Below are 26135 nucleotides of genomic sequence, written 5' to 3'. Positions count from 1 at the left end.
GTTTTCCCTTGCCAGCTGACGAGAGCTGCCATGTTAACGATAATGATAACAAGATTAATTATCTGTTTACACCTGTGTAAATATGTAGTGAATAGATATAATTTTATATTTCAGTAAACGTAAAAAGACTATTGCATCACATTACTGTGCCATTTAAAGCACGATCTCGGGACTTTGGAAAAGCTAATCTCATTTAATCTTAAGCTTAGTTAATACGCAAGCAACTGAAAGAAAAAAAAAAAACATTATTTAGTAAATACAAATTGGAAAAACGCCATTTGCCCAAGTCCGAACTACGTATTTATTACTATGCTCGAATCTTCCGGCAAGAATCGGGGGAGGGGGACGTGCTGTGCTCTGTGTTGTTTATTTCTTGCGTGACCCAGTAATTTTATTGAAGTCACACAGTGCTGTAAATATGGTATTCAAGAACTGGGTAACATCACTAAATTGAAAAGCATGCAAAATTAAAGAGTGCTTAGTAAGACGCAAAATTCTGCCGTCACTGGAATAGTCAGTGTGAATTTCATCGTCTAGAACAATTTTTGAAGATGATTCCTGAGGTAGACATATACGTAGGCAATTATACCATCATTGACCAGGAAGTTTTCGAATTATGGGTCCAGGGGTATTCAGGTGTGTAGTACGAAGTTTGACAATAGAAGTAAGTTAGGGTACGCCTATTGTTAATGATGCACTGTACCGTATGTTGAAACTAACGGTAGCACGGTACTGTATGTCAGGTAGGCTAAGGGAAGTTAATTCCATGGCAGGTTTTCAAACATATTTCACTCTTGTGTTTTTTCATATTCAGTTATTAATTTGGTAAATAGTAGTTTTAAAATCTTTTTTTACAGGAAATGGATTTTTGGTGTATTTTAATGAGCTGTAATCACTGTAGAGCAAACCTTCCTTCCCTTGAGAATACTAGTGCTGGGCAAGATTCGGTAAACTGAGTACTCACTGTTCTGGATCCCAAGGAGAAGGGATCCATTAGAACTGGCTATGGAACTGGTTCCTCATGTAGTAATTACCCATATACGATGAGGGTCACCACGGCCTATGTCTTCCAACTCTGGGCTCTGGGACTTGATAATACCAAATGAGTATCGGCTACTGCTCACTCAGTGTTTACCAACTTCTCACACCGATGTTACCCTATAATTTTATGAATTTAAGTGAATAGTCTCTGATTGTTCTGTACATTTATCTTGTTGTATGCTGATGATGCAGTACTGCTTGCAAGTACCAGACAAGAACTTGGTAGGCTAGTGCAGAGTTTTGCTGATGTCTGTAACTCGTTCCTTGAGAGTAAATGTAGAAAAGAGTAAAGTGATGGTTATTGAGAGAGAAGGCAACTCCCAGCGCAATGTAACAGTGAATGGAGACTGGAAAATGTGAGAGAGCTCAAATACCTGGGTACAGTGAAGAAAAGAGAGGAAAATGTGTAAAAGAAGTTGAGAGTGACACAAGGAAGAAAAGTAGCTGGTGCAATGAAGGCCTTGATAAGAAACAGAGGCTTGAGTGTTGCAGCTTCACGAGGCTTACATGAAGGAGTGTTAGTGCCAACTTTAACAAATGGATGTGAGACTATGGTGTGGCATGAAAATGAATAGTCAAGAGTAAGAGCAGAGGAGATGGGACCGCTGAGGAATGTATGTGGAATACAGAGAGTGGATAGGATACGAAATAATGTGATTCGTGAAAGATGCGGAGTGAGGAAGTCGGTGGACACCAGAATTGAAGAGAGTGTACTGAGATGGTATGGTCACATGGAGAGAATGGATAACAATAGAGTGGTGAAGAAGGTATATCTGAGCGAATTCGAAGGAGGGAGGAGGCAAGGTAGGCCAAGGAGAAGGTGGAGAGATATGGTGGATGAAAGTGTGAGGAAGAGAGGTTTGGAAGTCGGTGAGGCTAGGGAACTGACAGGAGATCCAGCTGGCTAGATGAATTTTGTGAGGAGATGTGCATGATCAAGGATTTTTGGCACCCCTTATTAATGTGGCAACGTCTGGATTGACTCTGTCGGATACGATTACGTGAAGCTACAGAACGTGGTGAATGTTTTTGGCGTATCCGATAGAGCCAGGATTCCGGGGGCTTGAATGATGAGTGAATGGAAGCATGGCCCATTGGATTGGGCAATTTTGGGCTGTCTGGACATTGCTACTCCTCATGATGATGATGATAAAGTTTGGGAACATAGGGATACTTATTGACATGATGGGTTATGGTTTACCGGGTATAGTAGATAATTTACTGACTCAGTATACTATTAATGATTAATATTTGAGAATATTTAATGTTTTATTTTATTACTTTCAAAGGATACATATGCCTGATAACCAAAACAATTCTCAAAGTCCGAGTCTGAGGATCTGTTTAGAGGAACTGGTTCCTGTCCAGGTACAGTATTCGGTTCCAGGGTAATGTATTAGGATCTGATGGAACCGGTTCCAGAACTGGATCTTGCCCAGCCCATGAGAATACCAGTTTTTGAAGAAATGATTATGCACCACCAAAATTGCAGTTTTTCCTTGGAAATGACCACAAATTTTCCTTGGATGTCCTTCAGGTTGGAGTATTTAATTTTCTTTTTCTTTTTTTTACCTTTTAACCAGCTTTTGGTAAACATTTACTAAGCCATAACACTGGATTCCTAAAAAAGTAATAAGAGGAATCAATACATTACATAGGGTAGTTCTTTATCAACTTTCATCTGTGACATTTCTTCGAGAAATAATAAATGAGCAAGATATTATGGTGTCAATGTAGTGGTATTGCTCTGTAAACATTTACCCCATCCTAGTCCGTTTTGTATGTGTGTGTGAAAATAAGCACAAGCAAATTAATTTCAAGCCATATAAGGCAGTAACTAACTGAAACGCCACAACCTAATCAGTTCAGCGTCATTCAAGCCTAACCAAGACTGATTTCCAATCATATCTTTAGTCATCAGTGGAGTCCATGTGATTCTGATTTCAGATTTGGAAACATGAAACAGACCCACACAAAAATACATTGCCTTGAATGGATGAAACAAACAACTTGCCAAGGCAGGCACACATGAAAGACCCACAATATATATATATACTGTATATTTTTTTCAAATGTCAGAAGTAAGTTGACTTAGAACTGAGCAATGTATTGGTTCTTGTTGTTATTTTTTTAAAATCTGGTATTAATTGTTTCTGAAAAACTTTCTCCCAGCATTTTGTGTGATCCATGCACTGGTAAGTTCTTTCATGTTGTAGGTTATCGGAAATGTGCATTTGATAGTTGTTATTGTTGCTATTGTTTTTATTATTATTTTATTTACTCTATTTTTTTTATATCAGTTGCAGAGGCAGTAAGTGTACTACAACAAAGGGGAGAGCTGGACACTTGGGGGGTCTCACAGGAGCTAGTAACCTCCGACACAGCTGACCACTATCGTACCTTCGGCATGCTGGAAAAGCTGCTCCTTACACCAACCAAACTTGCAGAGGAGTGGACATTTCAGCTTGAGCCGGCTGTCCAGAAGATGGTTATACAGAAGTGAGTATGAGTGTACAGTATGTGACTGAGGTGAAGTGGGGAGACAGGATGAGGTGGAGGGGTACAGTATATGAATGAGGGTAATGTGAGGAGGAGGGAGAGTAGCTTGATGATAGAGGTTAGGGTGAAATGGAGGCAGTTGTTCTTTGTCAGCCCCACCATGATTAAGGAGATTGGTTGTTTAGAGTATGAGCCAATGAGCTGCTTAGGGGAAAGAGTTGAGGCAGGACAGAAGAGAGCTTTGGCATTATGTATGCAATTACAAATACAGAAGTGAGTGTTATAGTGACAGCACAATCAGGTGTTTTTGATATATGTGTGAAGTTTACCAGTAAATATTTGCATTCTCTCTCTCTGTCTGTCTGTCTGTCTGTCTGTCTGTCTCTCTCTCTCTCTCTCTCTCTCTCTCTCTCTCTCTCATCAGTGATGGTGATTTGCTGTTAAGCAGGCAGGAACTGTTTCTTTGCATAGTTGGTCAGTCAGTCAACTCTTCTACATTTCTTAACTCCCTCAGTAGTTTCTTGATCATTCGTACTTAATTGTCAACTCAGATTAAGATAAAATTATGACTTTCCTCCATTTTCCAGGTATTATGAATTTGATGACATAGTAATCCGTGAGATCATCGGAAAGAAACTCTCGGGGAGAACAAGGAAGGACCTGGATGATGTAGCTGAAAAAACTGGTGTCTTGTTGAGATCCTGCAGGTACCATTTTTTTTTTTTTTTTTTTTTTTTTTTTTTTTTTTTTTAATGCCATGACATTCTTGACCCATTGAATCTGGTTGATGGCCTTTTTCAATTTATTCTTGCTACCATACTATATATATATATATATATATATATACACACACACACATGCACATATAAAAGAACTCTCACTTTGAAGGGGTTTATGAACATTACTGGTACATATCACCTCTCCAGTTTGAAATGTTTATCTTAGGATGAGAAAAATTTTCAGGTAATGGCTTGAACAAAGTGAGTAAGACATCCCCAGGCTCAGTTGGATATTGTGTGCTAACGAACTGAACCCTTCTGTCATCCATAGCCTGTGATATTGTATGATAAGTCTGGTAGCATAGATAAACAATGGAATTAATGAAATATTGGTTAAGGTAAAAAAAGAAAAAAAAGTTAGAAGTCTGCGATCCTCGTGTTAATCAGTAGTGACCATAGAAATCAGGAAATTCAAAATTAAGAGGTGGGATACCATTAGTGCATTAATATTACAAGAATGACAGGTGAGCAGTGTGTGAAGAATGAAGGAAAGGTAGTGGTGAACAGTGGGGATGTTAAAGACGCCTTGAGAGAGTTCTGCAACCGGTTGTTGATTGAGGAGTTTGACTGGGACAGGGAAGGTTTGGAACTAGCAGATCCAGTGTCTGGCTCTTTGCCTTTGATTGATTCTGCTACTGTGAGCAGGGCAGTAGGCAGGATGCAAGTGGGAAAGGCAGCAGGTGTGTCTGGGTTAGCTGCTGAAATGTTCAAAGCCTCAGGAGTTATAGGAGTGGGGTTAGTCACTGATTTAATAAATATAAATATATATGAGTGTGTTGTCCTAGATGATTGGCTGGAGAGTGTAATTGTAAATATGTACAAGGGGAAGGGTGATGCCCTGGAAAGAGGAAATTATAGAGGTATAAAAGATTTTGGACCAGATAATATTGGTAATAGAGTTCTAGAAGGTAAAAGAAAGAACAAATATTGATGTGATGCAGTTTGAGTTTACGCCAGGCATAGGGACCACGGATGCCATATTCATTGTTCGACAGCTTCAGGAAAAATGTGTAGGAAAGAAAAAGGAACCATGGTTTGTTTTTGTTGATTTGGAGGAAGCCCTTGACAGAGTCCCTAGAGAGGTGGTGAAGTGGACAATGAGAAAGCATGGGCTTGAGGAGTGGCTGGTTTGGGTGGTTATGGCCATTTTTTTTTTTTTTTTTTTTTTTTTTTTTTTTTTTTTTGTCCGACTCTAGGCATAGGCTTCACAGCCTGCACTCAAGGCCCAGTAGTCCTCCTACATACCATACACCTCTGTACATGTCACCACTTTGGCGCTAACACCCACCGTCCATATTGAATACATGCTAGGGCTGTCTCATACAGGACTGGTGTATTGGTATTAGCGGGGGTACTTTTATGACATGTCGGCGGATCATCTGGTAGATCAGGAAAGTCTGCTTGTATGAAATTCAAATCTTTATACTGGTCCCTGCCCCAGCCGGGATTCGAACCTGGGTCCATCAGGACTGCAGGCAACCTCTCTACCGATTCAGCCACCCAGGTAAGAGTGAATGGAGATTTGAGTGAGGAGTTTTCCGTGAATGTTTGTGTGCATCAAGGGTCAGTGTTGAGCCCCTTGTTGTCAATTATGGAAGCAACTTGAAGCCCTCTCATGTGACTTCAGAATTGGACTCCCATGGGAAATGTTGTATGTTAATGATTTGGTGTTGATTGCAGAGAAGGCAAATGAAGTGGAGGAAAGGTTTAGGAAGTGGAGAGATGGTGTGGGGCACAAGGGCATAAGAGTAAATGCAGATAAAAAAAGTGATATTATCTACGGCTGGGGGTGGTACGATCAAAGAAGGGGAAGAGTGGCTATGCGTGATTTGCCACAAGCGCATGGGAAGTAATTACATCTTGTGTAGTGTTTGTGATAAGTGGATGCATAAGAAATGTAGCGGCATTAGGGGAAGACTGTAAGATAATGCTGATTTCATGTGTGCGATGTGTGGGGGTGAGCATGTGGAGACCGGGTGTGAAAAGACTGAACTTGCTGGTGAGTCTCTTGAGTGTGTGGAAGAGTTTTGTTGTTTGAGAGATATGTGCTGGAGATGGGGCTGCAGCTAGCTCTGTGGCTAGAATGAGAAGTGGTTGCAAGAAGTTCAGGGAGCTTTTGCCTCTCCTGACATTGAGAGGGCTTTCCCTCCATGCTGAGGGATCTTTGTATGCAGCATGTGCTAGGAGTGTAACGCTGAATAGTAGTAAGGTCCGTTCAGTAAAGGAAGGGGCTATTCATAGGTTCAAACGTACAGAAAGGATAATGATTAGGTGGATTTGCAGTGTGTCCTTGAGTGCAAGGCCTGAGGGGGCTGGGTTTACAATGGAAGAGTTGAGAGGTAGGATGGGACTGAAGTGTATTGGTGTTGTGATGAGAGGATGGTGGATGATAATTGGGTGCAGAAAGTGAGAGGCAATAATGTTGCAGGTAGGGAAGCGAGAGGTATACTGAAAAAGACATAGGACAAGGTCATTGATTGTGATCTTAGGGAAAAGGGGCTAGCTAGGGAAGCTGCCAGAGGTTGAGTAGGATGCTGAGCTACCATTAGGTGATCAAGGCCGATGCATATAAATGTGTTGGAGCCATCAAAAACGAAACGAACAGTGACCTAATAATACTAATTCATTACATATTAATGGATGTGGTAGTGTATGAATGTAGCTTTAAAATCAGTGTTTAGGAGTAAAGTAGTGGTAATAGTAGCATATTATATTCGCGGCGCACAACTCTGAGGTCATTATTGTACCCTGGCAACCTACCATTCAAAAGTTTGTCCGATTTCTTATCATATTATTCATGAATCATATTATTATGCACGAATGTTATTATACACGAACATATTATACACGAATCACATGCGTCTCATATTATACATGAAATCAGATGCACTTTTGAATGGTAGATTGCCAGGGTACGATAACAACAACCTCAGAGTCGCTCCATTACTATACTGTAGTAACTGTAACTCCAGATTGAACTGAATGTGAACCCAATGAACTGCAGGCTTAAGCTTCTCCTGCAGTCCACTATCCTCCCTTTAAGGGGATAGGGAGGGAGGTGAGGGAAGTTTTTATAACCGGGTTGTTCCACTACCCAGTTTTGTCAGTGCTGCCATATAAGGCATCCCTCTTCAGCACCAAGAGTAATGTAAATCCTCATTATATATCAGATGTGTTCCAAAATATCAATACTTTTTTCATACATCCAGATATCATGACTTCATATAGGCTGTCCAGTAGCATTGGAAGTTTAATAAATGTGTCTGTAATTTACTGTAGGCTTAGCACAAAAAATGACATTAAAAATATAGCATATAAGGTTGACTTACGTAATATTATTGTGTATGTTGCAGGCGCCAGTTTGATAATGTAAAGCGCATCTTCAAGTTGGTGGATGAGATGAGTGGCTCGGTGGTGGCCAACATACAGGCATCCTTCCTTCTACCCACACACCTTGCTAAGTAAGACAGTGGCTTATATTCTGATCAGCCAAAGAAGCTCCATAATACCTTTTCCATAGTGAATTGTTTATGGATATGGCTGGTTAATATCCTTTTGTACATTATTTATGCTGAGTATGGCAGCATTGAAAGAATTTATGTATCACAGAAGAGGACAGTAAGGTTTAGTAAACAAACTAAATAACTTAGGAAAAGGTGTTAGGGAGCTTCCCTATGCAACGAGAATACCAGTCATTGCATCCTGTGATACATTCTTTGTGCTGATCAATCATTGTCTAATACAAGTTGTTGGTATGTCTGTCTTTACCTTAATGATATTATCACCATCCTCTCACTTGATTTAGTGCCACTTTCTGGTGATTCTGTACAGAGTGATAAAACAATTAATTTATCCTAGGAAAAATAATTTACTATTTTGGTTTCTGGTCATATAACCAAATGGACACCTGGTGGTCTAGTGGGGTAAGGTGTCCCAATTAGATGTGACCCGCTTTACATCCAAGAGGTGTTTGGGGTTTCTTGCTCTGATAATGCAGTTCAGGGGAATTCCCAGAAAGGAGAAAGGTATTGGAGATGATAATGACACGTAATTATTGGGATCCGACCTTGGAAAAACCTGCTTTTATGGTTGCTGGACTAGGAAAGTAATTAAAATTATCTGGATATATAAAGTTCACAGACCTTAACTGTGTGCCTATATGAGGGCCTTGTATAATATGCAGTGTATTGCATTCAAGTTAAAGCATGAAGTAATATTTAGTTGACTGAAGTATTGCAGTTTATTTGTCAGTGTACTGTTTGAGTAAGTAACTCATTCAGAATGGAAGTAGGTAGCTCCTGCACTGACTAAATGAAGTAGGCTATACATTGTTGACATATCTCATACTTGTATCCTAGATGTAACAATTGATGCTTGACATAATACATGTACTGTACCTTGATTTATTTATTTGTATATATATATATACGGTACTATATTTATTGTAATTCAAGGATGTGTGCAGCCATTGTGTTCATCATTAATAACCACTTTGAGTTGAGTAAGCATAAATTGAACTATTTGACATATGAGGACTTTTGTGTATATACCTCATCATTTTCATTCCAGGAAGTATGCAGCCATCGTGTTCATTATTAACAACCGCTTTGAGACAAGTAAACGTAAGCTGAACTATCTGACATTTGAGGACTTTTGTGTGTGTGCATCCCATATGATGACATCCTGGACCACCTCAACTACGGCCATCCCTGGGCCACCTGATGCCGCCCATGATGATACTGACCTAGATCGTGACTTCCTCATCGAGCTGCGTGAATTTAAGCTCCTCCTTGACCGTGAGAAGGAACACCGCAAGTGAGTTGTGATAAGTGCATATTTTCAGTGACTGATTGAGTGCAGTACTGGTACATATGACTACTGTAATGTACGTATTTATTTAGGAAAACCTAGATACAGTAAACCCTCTCTAATTCAAACCAGAATAATTCAGAAATCTGTTAATTTGGATCTTTTTTGACCACCAGACAAATAATTTTAATTTGGATATAATTCAAACTAAGCAGGACAAGTCCTAATAGGGTTCCAGTGATAAGTGGATGTGAACAGTTTTTGTAGTGATAAATGTAATAATGTAATTTTTAAGAACTGTACAATACCTTTGGTACAGTTAAGTGTACTGTACTCTACTACTGTGTTGCAAGACTTCATTATCAAGGTTTGACACTATTTCATTAATTGTATTGTGCACTCTTTGAGTATAAAGTAATAATATACTGTACTGTTCAATGTTTTTGTGAAAAAGCCATGTTTTAGTGAGCGTGGGTGTGATTTGGGGATAGGGGCAAGCACAAGCTCCAGTAATTCGGGCTTTTGGATAATTTGATGTAGGGTTCCTCCCAATTAATTCGAATTACGGGGGGTTTACTGTACAGTATATACTGTATACATTATCTTAAAATATTGTCTCACAGAGTGTCATTTTACACCAGTATATAACTCACCTCACTTGTCGTAGATGGGGGCACCCATCATCCACTCACTCAGTGTAGGGATGCCTTATGGTCTGTACACTGAGTGACAAGGCAAATGGTTTCCTGTACCCAGGAAACCCATTACTACGCTGGGTGGTAACCAAATAACCAGGGTTTTTGGCCGGGTTACGTGTCCCCCAGATTCCTCTATCTAGAATCACTTAATCATGGCAAATGTCTCGTCACCCTGCCCTTGGGTGGGAAAGGAGGTTCGGTTGATGATGATGATTATGAACTCACTTCACTCCATTTCTGGGTGGGCAGAGAGTCTGGGATGTTGATGATGATGATGAATTTACTTGTATGTTTGTGTTTTTGTGGCCTTAAAAAAAAAAAATGCTGTAATAGTTCAACACCAGCACTTGTTTACTCCATTGCTGTCCTATAAGACAAAGCATTGACAGGAAATTACCATTAACCCTTTGGGTGCATAGAGTTTCCTGTATCTCCGTAAAATATGGTGCCTTTGCCAGAAGAAAATTCATCCTTCTTGTTCTCCATTTCTTGAGTTTGCCAGTGCACCCTGTACTGCCTTCTGATCAACCCACTACTAACCCAGTCATACTCTTTCTTCCATTTTACTAACCATCCTTCATCCTGCATACTCATCATTGTCTGACGTATTGCTGTTCCTCACTACCGTCATCTAACCAATGCTGTTCTTCTCACAACAGCGTTACTCTGAGCCACCTGCGAGGTAAAATTCCTGACCGCATGTGCTCAGAAGTGGAGGGCAACTTCAAGACATACTCCCGTGGCATCATCAACATCGGCTGTGCCCTCAACAACTCTCGTGATCTGCGGGATTTCTTTGTTGATGCGGTGGAGCGAGTGGTGGACCCATGTCGCCAGGCTCGATGGAAGGCCTCAGAGCTGGAGATTTTCCTTCAGGTGTATGCGGATGCTGGCAGTGCACTAGACATCATGACCAAGTGAGTTGTGCATCGTGTTTTGTGGGCAGAAGAGATTTCTGCTTTGTTTCCTGAATTCCTTGACCTTCTTTTCGCTTTATAGTATGTTTACTGACCTCATGTTCTCATTTTGTATTATTTGTTTAATTTTATTGATGCTCTTCTAATCTGCCACACCAGTTTAATTGGGGCTGAGGTAGCTAATGAGCATTTTTGTTATGCTTTCATTTTAATATTTTTGGTAAACTTTTGATTGCTTTATTTTACTGTACTTCATCCTGTTTTGCTAAAACATTGTTCTTGTTTCTTTGAAATAGAGAAGGTGTGATGAGATGTCATAGTATTGAGCTGGTACAATAATTATGATAATGTTGTCGTGAAGGATGGAGAATATTAGGAGGTGGAAGGAGGCTATACAGTTCAGAGGTTTGAGAGTGACTGTAGTGAAGATAAAGGATATGGTTAATGGGAATGCAAGGACATGAAAGGGATATGCAGTCGACATTAGGGATTTGAGATTGGATGTGGGGGAGATAAAGGTTATGATTAGTGGGAGAAAATTAAAAATTAAAAAGGCAGGACATGCAGTCTAGAGGTTTGAGAATAAATGTGGGTCAGACAGAGGCTACTGTTATTTAAGTGGTTGGGACTCATTTGTGGAGAGTACTCAGTGGCCTTGTGCCATATGCAGGAAAGGGGTTGACAGTAGTTCCATTTTGTGAGTGGTTTGTTGGGGATGGGTACGTAAGAAATGTAGCTATGTGAATGGTTGATTGCAGAGTGTAAGTAATTATTACACTGCTATACCATGTTTCAAGGGAGATTGTGTGATACAGCCAAGGCCAGAAGAGGTTGATGTAGGAGGTGGGGTTCTTTAAAAGTTTGTTGATGATATGTGATACTGAAGATACGTGATTAGCGTGAGGTCAGAAGTGGCCGGAAGAAAGCTCATCTTACATAACATACATACCAGTATGTTTGGTTATATGTGATCTCACTATGGTCATTTATCATCAGATCATCATCAGTTTCGTACCCTTTTTCCCACCAATGCTGGTGGAAGATAACTGATAGATAATTAGTGTGTGAGGTATGTGGTTTAGCATTGTGCAAGTGTAGTGTTTGTTAATCTGAATTACATATATGTTTTCTTCATTACAATGGCAGTTATATGAGTTGTTTATTTGTATTGCATTTGTATTGTATTAGTTCATTTCCTTTTTGGAGGAATTGCATTTACTTTTTATTTTGTATTAACTCATTTACTTTGAGGAGAAATTGCTTGACTATGATTATATTACTGTATTCACAGTTCGGCTGTTGGAATCTTTGCATGGTTATTATAGAAACTTAAGAATATTTAATTAGTTTATCATACCATATACAGCTTAAAGTTATATATTGTCCGTATATACATAATGAACTTGTAACAATCTTTCATAGTCCAGCCTCATGCAGTTTAGTATAGTCTACCCAATTGGGAATTCATCCTTTTGTTATGAAGAGAAGCTTGCCTTGTCCCGTACTTGATTGGTTTAGTTAAGTACCACCCGGCAGCACTTTGACACCAATGCAGTGCTCTTGACAGTGTTGTGACTCGCTGGTTGTGCTACGTCTAGTGTCTGTTTTATATCCATATGGTTTGTGCACTCCATCAAACAAGTATCTGAACTTGTTCCATTTTTATACTCTATGTTCTCAGCACAAAACACTTTTTTTTTTTCCCCTAATAAGTCTGCAGTAAATTACAGGAAAATACCTGTTAAAGTTCCATTGCTGCTTGTAAAGCTAATTTACCAGTTGCCTCAGACTTCATAGTACCAGTTGTATGTATAAAACTGTAGTGTTTTCGAACATTTACTTTAATCAAAATGAAGTCAACCTGCATTTGAAACAGTGGGCAAAATGCTTAAAAATACTCTACTTTAAATTTTCATGAATGTGGATGCCTTTTTCCATCTTTATATTTTGAAACAATAGACAGAATATTGGCAAGTAATCTTCAATAATGTTTCATGAATGTATATGCCTGCTTTTATCAACACGGGATGAAGAAGGAAATTTATTCAACGCATAAAATTTACTACTGTGTCCATTGAAAAATATTTACCCTAGGAAAAAAATGCAAACAGCAGAGTTATTGTGAAAATTTTTATCGCTTGGCTGAAGATACTTTTTTGATTGAGTGTTCCCTTATTGTCTTCCTTGTTAAGATTATGAACACTTATTACAGTATTGCCAATAATTTTGAAGGTTATTATAATTCATTGCTTTTAATTTGCAAAGATAATTCTGCTACCTTATTTGCTGCTTAATTTTGGAATAATTTATCAGTACATAATTACCCGCTAGACCAATACAAGAATACCTTAAGTGCATGCTGAAGTTTTGTTTCATAAAACCACTCACCCATCCTCTTGTCCTCATCCCCTCCTCACTAGAAAACCTCGAGGAAAAAGGTGAGGATTACTGGTGTCTGGCGAGTAAGTTGCGGCCTGTGAGAGAATGCAAGTAGTTTTTATTTATGTTCTGTATTTTGTTATTTTTGTTGTTATTATTGTTTTGTTTGTGCACCAGTCTTCATATTGTGACATGCTGGGGGTAGTGATGAGAATTAGGCTAACCTGTGAGTGTGTGTGTGTGTGTGTGTTCGTGTGTGTGTGTGTTCGTGTGTGTGTGTGTGTGTGTGTGTGTGTGTGTGTGTGCATGTGCGTGTGTGTGTGTGTGCATGTGTGTGTGTGTGTGTGTGTGTGTGTGTGTGTGTGTGTGTGTGTTTATGCATTTGTACATTTTATTCAGTAAGTTTCATCACAAAATCAGTCATTGCCTGTGACCAGTATATTGTGCATTCTGATAATATAATTGGTATCCTCCCCCCAGCAGACAAAGCCAGGACTGAAGAGTAACCCATTCACCATAAGGCAAAACTAATGACCAATGAGGGTGAGGGGGAAATCACTGTGACATATGATGAAGACAGATGATAATTAGTATTGTACAGGGCCAAGGCCGTCTGCCAAAGGGGGATACCAGTAATTGCTTTTGTCTGGACACTCTCGCCAAAAAGTATCCAAATGCTGTAAACATCATGCATTTTAAAATATACAGTACACCCAAAGAATCTGGAAACAGCTCCCTGTGTGTATATCTCTACTGGTTGCTGCACCACACACCTTTGGAATGGCTTGAAGTACATCACACCACAGTCAGACCTACCACACATGCCCAGTAATCAAGGTACATTCTGCTCCTTTTCACATCCATCATGCCCAGGTGCTAGGATGGTTTTTGGTGAGGGGTGTACATATAGTATAATGTTCTGTTTTATTATTACAATTACAATTATCATAGTGGTAGGTGGAGGCGTTCACTATCCCTTCACCCGATGTAGTGCTGCTCTTGAATGACTGCCTTTTCCTTCCTTCCTCTTCTGTCCATCTTTCCTTCTATCTTTACTCTTCCTTTTGTCAATGGATGACTCTACACTGGCAAGCCAAATGGTGTCCTGTACACCAGGAAATGATATACTACACTGAGTGGTAACCACGTAACCAAACTATGGCACCTGGTAGTTTAGTGGGTAATTAGGTGCTCCAGTCAGATTGAGCCGGTGGAGGTTTATATCCAATTGATGGTTGAGTTTTCTTGCTCATGCAATGTCACTCTGATGATTGAGGCTGGTCATTCATCTTAAATGCCAGGACCAACTTGCCTAGCCCCTGGCTCCTCTGCTTCTTATGGGGCAACACAGGATTGGATGATAAATGAACAAATGAACAGTTATCATGGAAGGCTGTATCACATGGGCCAGAATATACAGTACTCCAATAAGTACAGATGGTTGATCATGGTTTGCAAAGTCATGTGTCACTCCAGGCATACAGTATATCCATGAAATTACTGTTCAAGAGCTCTTTCATTTTGACTTACCCCCCACAAAATTCAGGGGGGGCAACTGCCCCACTTGCCTCCATTTCTGGCACCCCTGTTCATTCCTAAGTTGAATAAACTGTCTGGTGGGTAGCAGGAGCAAAGCACTGTAAGGGTTGAGGTTAATGTGGATAGACTTTCATTCAGTTTGACATACCTTTTGTTATCCTTGCAAAACAGTAGCATCCATTCATCTGCTTTTTGTTGAGCTGTTGCTGAGAATGGAAAAGGAGAAAGGAGAGCTGTACTGATGCTTGGGAACTGAGTGAGAATGGAGAATGAGGGAGGAGAGCTGTATTGATACTTGGGAACTGAGAGATGATTGATTTTAAAACTGGAATTGTCATGAATGTACGTCATTTCTGATACAGGGCTATTGCTATATCAGGTAAAGTGCATACACCCAGAAAATTGCAGTATCTAAGAGAGTATAATTGAAAAGCAGGCAGTGATTAAATATTGATGACAGTTTGAAAGAAGAGGCCAAGTATAAAACATTGTAGTAGTAATTATTGTAGTTGCAACCCCAGGCTCATCTTGATGTGAACCTGCCAGACTTCAGGCTGAAGTTGTTTTTTTTTCCCTGTCCCCTGAAATCCACTATCTTCCTCTTCAGGAATACAAACATAGTTGAGGGACATTTGTATACTGTAGTCATGCAGTAGAGTTGACTGGCTATGTCAGTGCCACGATGTGAAGGTATCCCCCACCAGCACCATAAAGCAATGTAAAGAAGGAAAGTAGCAATGTAACATGTCTGTCAGACTGGACAAAACCTCTGTTGTGCTGGAGATTAGAGGATAATTTGCTTGTTGCACTTCATGTGGAGGTGTATGGTGTGCAGGAGGACTACTGAGCCTTGAGATTGGGCTGTGTAGCATATGCCCAGAGTCGGACACAAAAAAAAAAAAAAAAAAAAAAAAAAAAAAAAAAAATCCATCCATCCATCACCCAATCCTGCGTTGCCCCATGAGGAGCGTAGGAGGCCAGGGCTAGGCAAGTTGGTCCTTACATTTAAGATGAGAGTGACCAGCCTCACTCATCCCTGAGTGGCATTACATGAGCAATGAACCCCAACCACCCCTTGGATATAAACCTTCACCAGCTCAATCCGATTGAAGTGCCATAATTACCCACTAAAACACCAGGTGCCAAAATTTGATTGTATGGTTACCACCCAGCATAGTAAATGGTTTCCTAATGTACAGGAAACCATTTGGCTTGTCACTCAGTGTAGAGTCACCCACAGGCAGAAGGACGAGGAAACAATGAAGGAAAGAAAGACAGAAGAGGATGGAAGGAAAGAGGGATGGAGGAGAGGAAAGGGCAGACACCCGAGAGCAACACTACATCGAGTGAGTGGATGGTGAATGCCCCCTCCTACCACTAAGAAAGAAAAAAAGTTTATAGAAATATTTACCATACATTAAAACACAAATCCATGCACAAGTAAATCTTTCTTCCTACAAATGAAACAAAGTGGGAGACCCCAAGTTCCCTGCTCACACACACTGATGAGTTGCAGGCACATTGTTTTTGTTTGTTGGAGCATGTTTTGGCCAAGTAGCACCCAGGTGGGTAGAAAGTTGCTGCCATTGACTACCATTTTAAAAGGATTGTGTCATCCTATGCCTGGACGGTCATCAAGCATCAAAACATGCATTGTGCCATAACGAAACATGGAAAAATTATAAAAATTTGGCTAAATCCTGGAAAGCCTGCCACAATCATTGGAAGTGATTTTTGGAAGGCATGTCTGCAGCCAATGAGTTAAGTAACTCAAGCTGTAACAGCTGATGCCATGCCTCTTTTTATTATGCTTGATGTTGATGGGAGGTACAAAAGTGTAGGTTCTGTACTTTATGTAATGATGAAAACTTGTGCTCAAGTTTGCATACATTCTCCTTGAAGTATCCATATCATCCACCCTGTCACACTCCCTTCACACACCTGATCCCCTAGTACAGTGTTTGTGATGTTACAGGATTTACCAGCTTGTGAAACTGTGATAAAAATTCTTATACAAAGTCCAGCTACCAATAGGTTTGAGAAATTTTTTTTTTAATTGTTCCTTCTTCCTCGCATTAAAAAAAAAAAAAGGTAGTCATATCATTACTGGTAGTGGTTTTATTTATTTTATTGTTATTGTTAGTATTGGTATTGGTATTATTATTTTTGTATGTTAGGTGTAGCAACTTAAAAATTTTGTTAGTTTGTATTAGTTTGTATCTGGTTAAATGCTCATGGACCCTGGGAGGTACATCCATGAGAGTAAAATGTAGCTACAGGCTTGGTAACTTAGCCACACAGTTGTCACTCGTAGGCAGGGCACATTCAGCCACAAGTGGTTTGAATCAGACTCTGTGCCAAGAGTCTCGTTGTTACATATCTACAAATTTCTTTTCTTTCCCAAGTCTGCCAGCAAATGTTGGGAATTAATTAACTGGTTTTAGCACTTGACTTAGCCTATAGTCAGTAGAAAATATCAGCTGTACCATTACCAACTCCAATATGGGGATTCCATAACAGGAAACATGATGTTAATTTTATGTATCTGTGTATGCTCAAACTTTTTTTTTCCCCTTCCACATTACATGGTATCCATGAAATCGATGTTACCAATGTCTTCTGTGCATGGTACAGATATTTTTGTGAATACAGGGTGGCTGAGTGTTTATCCAAGAGCATGGATTGAAAGCTTTTAGTGTCACAGGTTGTGTGTGATTGGAAACTATTGTATGCTTGAGCCTAGGTATGGAGATTAAAGAGGGAATATTATGAAATTGTAGCATAGAAGAATTAATACTTAGTTACAGTCATATATCAAATATACTTTGCCTTGCATGCATGGTTTGGGCTGGATAGTTTTAAATCTAGTTTAAAGTCTGTTGATTTATGCATGTTAATATGGTAAACTAAACCTGTATGTTGTATAATAGTAAACTTAAATCACAGCTGCCACAACCATTTCCAGCACATGACTGTCATTAACCCTTTGAGTCTGGGGATGACTCAGTTTATTCTTACCATCTCTCTGAAGAGCAACTTTTAAAATAGGTGGGTTTTGACAGAGCTTTTAGTAAACCACATGAATACAAGAGGCCCTTTATTGTTTGTTTATTTATTTTTATGCAGGGAAGAAAGTACCAAAGGCCAGAAGCCCACAAACTTGTTTCCTCCAAGAAAAGGTGAAAACAATATAACCAAAAGCCAACTTCAAGATCCATGTATTTGCAAAGTATCTTTTATTAGCACTAAGAATAATCATTAAAGAATATCACCAGGGCCGAAGGGTTAATCTTACTGTCCATTGTTGTATATTGTGTGGTGGAGTGATTGTTAATTAACTCATGTACATTGTTGCCTTCCATCTCTCCATGAACTGTATCTTTGTTTCAGCTAAGAGTGTGTTGGTTCTGTTTCTTGGCAGACACCTTATTGAATATTATCTCTGTCCATACCCAGATCTTAAGGGGTGGCAACAAAATAAATAGATATATCCATGTCACCCTGTTCCCTGCAAGTATGTTCCCCTCCCTTCAGTTCACACCTTCATAGTTCATATACTTTCCCTGCAGTTATATTGCCCTCCCTTCAGTTCACACACCTTCATAGTTCATATACGTCTCCACCTTGTCCTTGATCTTCCCCTCCATATTTCCCCTCCACCTACATAACATCCTCACCTAATCAGTGTCTCATTTAGTATTCTCTGCACATGACAAAACTGTCTCCAGGTACTTCTAGCACTTCCCAGTACATCGAAATCCACACCACAATACTTCTTAATAGTACAACAGAAATATTAATGTGCTACTGTCATTTGATTTGCAGTTATTTCAGTACATACTCTTTTATGCCAGCTTTATATGATGTGAAGTGGGCTAATTCTGCACACTGCACAAAGTTTTTCAAAAGAAACTCATCATCACTTGGAAAATATTTTAGTGTTAAACTCACACTTTCTAGCATTAGTGATTCAGGGCTACGCTAGGCTATAGAGAAACAGAAATGCCATTGATGTAGTGAGGCCTGCTGGAAAGTATACACCGGTAAATAGAAAGTTGTTAGCATTTCAAGCCCTGAGAACTTTCTAGGCTGCACTAGACTACAGAGAACCAAAACTGTTTTTCTGTAGTGAGTCCCTCCCACATCAGTTGCTTAATGCATATCCACCCCTTTAGGCTCGTAAGCACGTTTTCCTTCTTTACAGGTGTGAGGTTGTGTGTCTGGAACTTGTACTTCTTGTTTTATTTTTCATTTCATTATCCCCCTTTTATAGTCATATTTTCTTTTCTTTCTCATAGCCATACTTTCATTCCTTAATCTTTCTCTTTTAGCCATTTTTACAGGTATGTCCACACACACACACACACACACACACACACACACACACTACACTATACTATACTTTACTATACTATTCTATTCCATGCCATGCCATGGCATGCCACACACCCACAGCAAAGCACAAATTTTCAATCATCCTTTTCTGCCAGAATTTTCACATATATAACCAACCTGCTAAAAGTGTATCTTGGCCCCGTAGTGACCACAGCCTACGAGGGACATGGGAGCGGTACATGAACACGATGCGGGTGTGTGTGAGTCAGTTGTACCACTCGTGACGTCACGCCCCACCACTCAGACTCACACGCACTGCCACTGTCCAGGAGAAGATCCCGCCCGAATGACCCTTGCTTTATCAAGGTGTGTAGGATGTGGGTTCAGCTATGTTTGTGTATGGATGTGGGTTGTGATGTGGGTGGGTGGATTCTAGCATGGGTATGGATGCAAGTGTGGTTGTGGGTACTGGTGTGGGTAGAGTGCTTATGTAGGTATGGATGCTGGTTTGTGTGTGTGTGTGTGTGTGTGCACATGTTCATGCATATTTACATGTGCATATGAAGACACCCCTCTCCAGCACCAAAGTGCATCTGTAAAGTAAAATACTTGCCCCAAAATATGTACAGATAATAAGCCTATGGGGTGAAGCCAAAATTCCAGGGGTGAGGTTGGTGTGTGAATCAGTATGTGACCATATTTCACTGGGGATGCTTTTGTTAGTCTGTGCTTTCACTTACTCTATTTTCTGTACCCTGCTTTACTCCATCCTTAGGTGGAAGAAGAAATCAGGATGATTATGACAATGTTTATGGTGATGATGATATGATGGTAGTGTTTATGATTGATGATGGTGATTATGATGATAGTAATGATGTTTTGTTCCCCAACAGTGTCAAGGAGATGCAGTCTGTACATTGAAAGAAAATTTTCCATCCCAACAAGTAAGTGTCATTACATGTACTGTACTGATAAGCTTGCCTTAGACTAAATATTGGCAATAGCATACCCATGCTGAGCTGCAGACCTCATATGAGGCACAATGAAGGTCTACATGGGTCACGCAGCAAACCTTATTTAAGGTACAATTTATCTAGTTGTCTATCTGTACCCAGACACCATAATCCCAGAAGTGGTGGCAGTTGACTTTGAGTTAGCTATTTTATGAGGAGGGGCACTAGCCCTCTGCCAACCTGCTTGTTGACACATACCCTCTGCCAACCTGCTTGTTGACACATAGGGAACACTTATGTGTTGATTATATGGTTACCACTCAGTGTTATAAATGGTTTCCTTGCATACAGGAAACCATTTGGCTTGTCACACAATGTAAAGCCACATGAAAAGGAAAGAAGAGTAAGAAAAATTGACAGGAATGATGGAAGAAATAGGAAGAGAAGAGGCAGCCAGAAAAAGAATGATAAAGGTGAAGGAAGAAGTAGGGCAGCACTACATCAAGTGAATGGAGGATGGTTGCCACCACCAACCTCCTTGGTACAGTTTACATTGGTTATAAGACAGTGACTCTTGGGAGGTTAACTACCTTACAAAGAATCACCCCAGCAGGGGTTAACCCTTTCAGTCCAGTGTGTGTGCGCACGGGCGTGCATGTGTGTATTTTCTTTATTTATGCGTGCTCACCATCCACTCACTCAATGTAGTGCTGCTCTTGGGTGTCTGCCCTTTCCTCTTCTCCATCTTCTTCTGTCTTTCCTTCATTCTTTCCTCATGCTTCTGCCTATGGGTGACTTTACACTCCCTCTTCTGTCTTTCATTTCTTCATTCTTTCCTCTTCCTTCTGCCTGTGGGTGACTGTACACTGAGTGACAAGCCAAATGGTTTCCTGTACACCAGGAAACTATTTACTATGATGGGTGGTAACCATATAACCAAATTTTGGTGCCTGGTGGTTTAGTGAGTAATTACAGTTCTCCAGTCGGATTGAGCCAGTGAAGGTTTATATCCAAGAGGTGGTTGGGGTATATTGCTCACATAATGCCACTCAGGGTTGAGTGAGGCTGCTCACTCTCATCTCAAATGTCAGGACCAACTTGCCTAACCCCGGGATCCTACGCTCCTCATGGGGCGATGTAGGATTGGATGATGATGATGATGATGATGATGATTGACTCTGTTGTATACGTTTATGTGAAGCTACAGAATGTGGTGAATGTCTTTGGCATATCCGGTAGAGCCAGGATTTCGGGGGCTAGAATGGTGAGCGAGTGGAAGTGTGGCCCTTTGGATTGGGCAAATTTGGGCTGCCTGGACAATGATACTCCTCACCATGCCCTAGGGTGGGAAAGAAGGTCCGGATGATATTGATGAATGATGTACAATTTTATACATTTTAGGCTATATCTTTTGAACTGGAGGAGTTCGGTATAGCCTTAATCAACTTCATCCTTGCTAAAGGTCATTTAATTCTTGAATAAAATCTTCTGTGATTCGATTATTTTAACTTTTTTTAACTTGATGACAATTATCATCCTTTTGCAGCCTACCTCTCGTATTTCAGGCCAATATGTTCCAGCTTTACATCCTTTCCTCAGCACTTTTTGGTGACTAGCATTATTTGTGAGTGTTAATCTTGTGTTATAGCCGAACATTCAAAATGGAAAGATAATTGGACCAAGTTAAAATGAGCAGAGTATAGCATTAATGAGATCATAATGAAAAAGAAACATCATCATCAGAAAGATAAATTGGGCTATATGATATTTTCATTCATGCATCATCTAATCCAGTGTTGCTTCATGAGGAGCTGAGGAACCCAGGGCTAGGCGAGTTGGTCCTGACATTTAAGGTGAGAGTGACCAGCTTTACTCATTCCTGAGTGGCATTAAATGAGCAATAAACCCCAACCATCCCTTGGATATAAACGTGCACTGGTTCAATTCGATTGGAGCACCTTAATTGCTCACTCAACCACCATGCACCATAATTTGGTTATGTGGTTACCACCCAGCATAGTAAATGGTTTCCTGGTGTACAGGAAACCATTGGCTTGTCACTCAGTGTAGAGTTACCTGTAGACAGAAGGAAGAGGAAAGAAAGAAGGAAAGAAAGAAGAAGAAGGATGGCAAGAAAGAAGAGAGAACAGGGCAGGCACCCAAGAGCAGCACTACATTGAGTGAGTGGATGGTGAGCGCCCTCATATTCCTTAATATATTTTATCATGTGACTTGGGTAGCGTAACCTCCTTAAGCTAGATAATGTGTTTTCTTTGTAATCAGACAATTTAATTCTGAAGGATGTTCTGAAATTCCATAAATTCGTGTTGTAGGTGTACGTCTCACACTGCTGGGCGTAATTCCAGAGTCAAGTTAATTCACCTGCCTAATCAGAATTAAGAAGCTACTAAATGTGGTTTTATTATGTTCCTTCATGCTGTATGCCATCACATGTAAACATAAACTAGGTTAGCATTTGACTGTGGTGAAGCAAATCCTTATTTCACTGATGTTTTCTCAGATCATCGTCAGTCGAGCCTGGAGTAAACCGAAGTACCATTGGCTGCAGCTCCTTACATGCCACCAGCTTACTAGTCAACCAATTGCAAGTAGCCCATGTAGCTTCTCTGCAGTTCGTATAGCTCTTAGAAGTGTTAGTAAATAACTGAGAGTGCAAAGATGTAAGTACCGGTAAGCATTTTATTTTCAACAGTCATTTGTGGAATGCCTGCAGTTCTTAGATGTGGTAAGCCTGCATCTAACAGTACAAAGTGTTATCAGCAACAGTTCAGGAAGGTCAGACATGTTCTTTCACTATTACAGGCTTTTAATTTTTGTAAGAAATTTGGGGTTTGTCCACATATTTGCACTCTCAGTTTTGATAATGAAAACATAGTTTACAGTCCAAGAATCAGCTGTAGGTATTAAGTAAACTTACCTGCTTCTAAGTTTCACCTGCAGTAACAGGTAATGCAAGTCAGACACAGTGCATATTGGGTACAACTCTGGGCTGATATGTGCCAAAGATTTACAGCATTAAGTAAGGTTAGGGACATTGTTGGATATAGATGTACTACACACTAATAATCATTAATTGAAAGAAAACCAAACCTTGGGAAAGGAGTGATTTACTAATCATTACAGGTCTAGCAGCCTAAGTCAGAACTTTGTAATTTATCTAAGAATTATAAATTCCTAACCTTTGCTTGCTCAAAATGTATTGTACCAATACATTGTTTAAATATGTAAATACAGAGTTTGGAGGTGAGGGAAGAAATTTATTGTTATGTAATATATGCTGCTGTGTAAATAATACTTGTCAGTTACTGTACAGGTCATTTTTATTAATACATATACAATTTATCCTCAGAATAAGGATTATATAACAGAGTGTTTAAGTACCTTTATGAGGAAAAGGTAACTATTGTTTGCAAAGGTCAGAACTGACATTTCCCCATACAAAGGCAACAGAGACACTCATAGGGAGCAGGTAATTATGAGAATCGTTGGAATGTAGTGTTTTGATAGCTACGATTCCTTTTTCTGGCCATTCCTTGGCCTTGGGCAAATGCAATTCGTTCAGAAGAGAAGAAACACATTGACGAGTGTTGCTGGCAGAGGCATCTTATATAGTGTGGACGTCATCTAGGTATCAGCTAGAGCACTGTCTGCCAAAACATTCAAATGCAGTAGTGCATGGCAGTGTGTAACTTTTTTATTGTTTTCACCTGTCCCAAATGCAACTTTGGAATCAACCCCATGGAGATGACTTTGAGTCTTGACCCTCGTTATGTCTTATTAGGTTAAGTGTGTGCCTGCCTTTCCAGCACTTACTCTTCCACTTTGAGCTCCATAAGTCCCCCATTTGGTCTGTTCAATGGGTTTTCAGTGGTTTCCATTGTAGATGCACTGTGTTTGTAGCCTGCAGACTTCACTCTGTTTTCCCTTCCTTCTATGCCATTTCCTGCTTCCTCCATGTCTAAGAGTTTCCAACTACCTGTTCCCAGCATTTTGGTTTTGCTACCTTCTATTTTTATTGATCCTTAATGTCCTTTGCATGCAGCTTTAGCCATTGTTTTTTTATGTGGATAGTTGGCTGTGTCGATGTTGCCCTGACTTGATGCCTCTGGCCTCTGTCTCACTGTGGCATGGCTTTTATGTGTCAGCTCTCCTTGTAGTATGTGTCACATCACTCTTGAGGCACCTCTCCTGTATGTGATGTCTGTTCCAGTGTTCTGTTGGGCTGTATGTCAGTGTGTCATTTCCTTGGCCCAGTGTCACTTCAGGTCTTCCATTGTAAATTCTCTGCCCCTAGGCAGGACACCCTTCTTTTGGTGAGAGACCCCTTCCATTTGATCCTGTAGTGGCCCATTATTCAGGAGACCTATCTGTGTAGCTTCACTTTGTTCTCAAAATCGTTCAGCAGTTCCATAAAAAAAAAAAAAATGACAGTTTGGCCTTGTTGTATGACTTCTCATTGTGTGATAAATCACTACAACAATCATTCAGAAGCTATACCATTTCAGCATAACAGTAAAAATTAATCGTGATTTCACCAGAACCATGTTTTTGACGACTGCCTCCCCAAATCTTGTGCGAATGTGGTAACACATGCAAGCCGACATTCAGTTGTCAGAGCCAAGATGGCCACCCAGTGTTCACATTCACAGTGATGGTCAGATTGCTGTTGCCAGGTAACAGTACAAGTGCTTAGCAAATAGTGCAGTGTGCAATATGAAATGAAATGAGGACTTTTTGTGTGAAATACTGAAACTTGTGACTTGGAAATCATGTCAACCTTATGTAACCACCTTCCCCTTGCTGGGGCCCCTAGTCAGCTGACTGAGGCAAGATGGCTGTCCAGTGTTTACATTCGCTGTGACTGTCTGCCCTTCATTTCATTTTGTGCATAAAATGTCACTGAAATGCCATTATGTGCAATATTAAGTGATGAAATATCTTGTCCAAGCCTCCCAGCAGCAGCCCCCAGTCTTGGGTTAACTGGGAAGAGGAAGGAATTACTCTCCATTGCCAATATGTGCCCCCTCATATGGATGCATTCTTAAAGAAAGGTTTCAGACTAATTTCAGCACCACACAGGCATTAGAAATGGTGATGGAAGAAATAATCTCACATCCAGAGAGCTGAGGAAAGGGTACATTGTTTTTTCTCATGTTTAATACCTCACAAGGCACGGAGACCGTCCTCCAAGGTCACTGATGCCTTTGTGGTGAAGGGAACTAACAGTTGGCTATGCAAGCATTTGACTTAGCAACTTCTCATGCAGTCCTTGTCTATGACCACCTAGTTCAGCTACAGGAATTTTTGCCTGATATCTGACTGTTATCTCATGTATTGTGTTCAGCATTATGCTCCATCATTAGGTTGTCCAGACTTTCGTGAAGGTGTCAGGAGCTTCTTTGAGGTTTTTGGTTAGTTAATGGAGTCTGGCAGCCATAGTGTGCCTTGTGGAGGCATCCTTTTAATTTGCATATACAGTAGTTTGTACTCAGTGAGTTAATATTTTAAGAGGAACGATATCCATCAAGAAGGGTGAATGAAAATTATTTTGTACTTGTTCTCCAGCAGTCTAGGATGAGTGGAGAGTTACACTCCGAGGCTGATGTGAAACATTGATTGAAGTTAGGTGGCCAGTCAAGAATGGCATCTATGCACTCAATTGCAGATTCTAATGCTTGTATAGTCATGCTCTAACGCACCTGAGTGTACGCAGTATCATTGACCAAGAAGGAAGGCTTTCATGTCTCTTGATGTATTCTAAGAAGCAGTGCCTTAAATCATGAGACAAATAAGTCAAGGCAACAGATCTGGCAAGTATAATTTGTGGATTACAGACTCTAATACAAAGAGTAACATTCAACATTTTATTAATTTAAAAAGAATCACAGCTGTAGTGGGAGGGCAGATGTGTGGATGGGTGGGTAGGTAGGGGAGGGTAAGGTAATGTAGGATAGAGTAGGGTAGGGAAGTGTAAGGAAGGATGGGTGGTAGGGGAGGGTGGGTTGGTGGGTGGGTAAAGTAGTGTAGGGGAGGGTGGGTGGGTAGAGTAGTGTAGGGGAGGGGAGGGGAGGTAGAGTAGCGTAGGGTAGGATGGGTGGGAGGGTAGAAGAAGGGTGCTTGGTAGTAGGGAAGATGCCTGGGTAGGGTATGGTATTGTTGGGTAGG

General features: G+C 40.3%; 1 protein-coding gene across 3 annotated transcripts; it reads left to right on the top strand.

Annotated features, from left to right (window-relative positions):
* Positions 1–332: 332 nt before the first annotated feature.
* Positions 333–23944, top strand: Fibp (acidic fibroblast growth factor intracellular-binding protein). Of its 3 annotated transcripts, none has more exons than XM_080276356.1 (10): positions 333–636; positions 3342–3540; positions 4128–4247; positions 7673–7780; positions 8889–9134; positions 10486–10743; positions 13164–13181; positions 19202–19362; positions 19890–19940; positions 22471–23944. In XM_080276356.1, exons 1-8 carry the CDS (start codon positions 552–554, stop codon positions 19278–19280), a joined length of 1113 nt encoding a protein of 370 aa, XP_080132482.1. In that variant the 5' UTR covers positions 333–551; the 3' UTR covers positions 19281–19362; positions 19890–19940; positions 22471–23944. The 3 variants fall into 3 exon arrangements, with proteins under 3 accessions (XP_080132482.1, XP_080132483.1, XP_080132484.1); XM_080276357.1 differs by lacking the exon at positions 22471–23944 and adding an exon at positions 21515–21556; XM_080276358.1 differs by lacking the exon at positions 13164–13181.
* The last annotated feature ends 2191 nt before the right edge of the window (positions 23945–26135 follow it).

Source organism: Coenobita brevimanus, chromosome 65 (genome assembly GCF_032717465.1).
Source record: "Coenobita brevimanus isolate Jiangsu-jjx chromosome 65, ASM3271746v2, whole genome shotgun sequence".
Lineage (NCBI taxonomy): Eukaryota > Metazoa > Arthropoda > Malacostraca > Decapoda > Coenobitidae > Coenobita > Coenobita brevimanus.
Note: the sequence above shows the minus strand (reverse complement) of the source record. Positions and strands in the feature narration are given on the sequence as shown.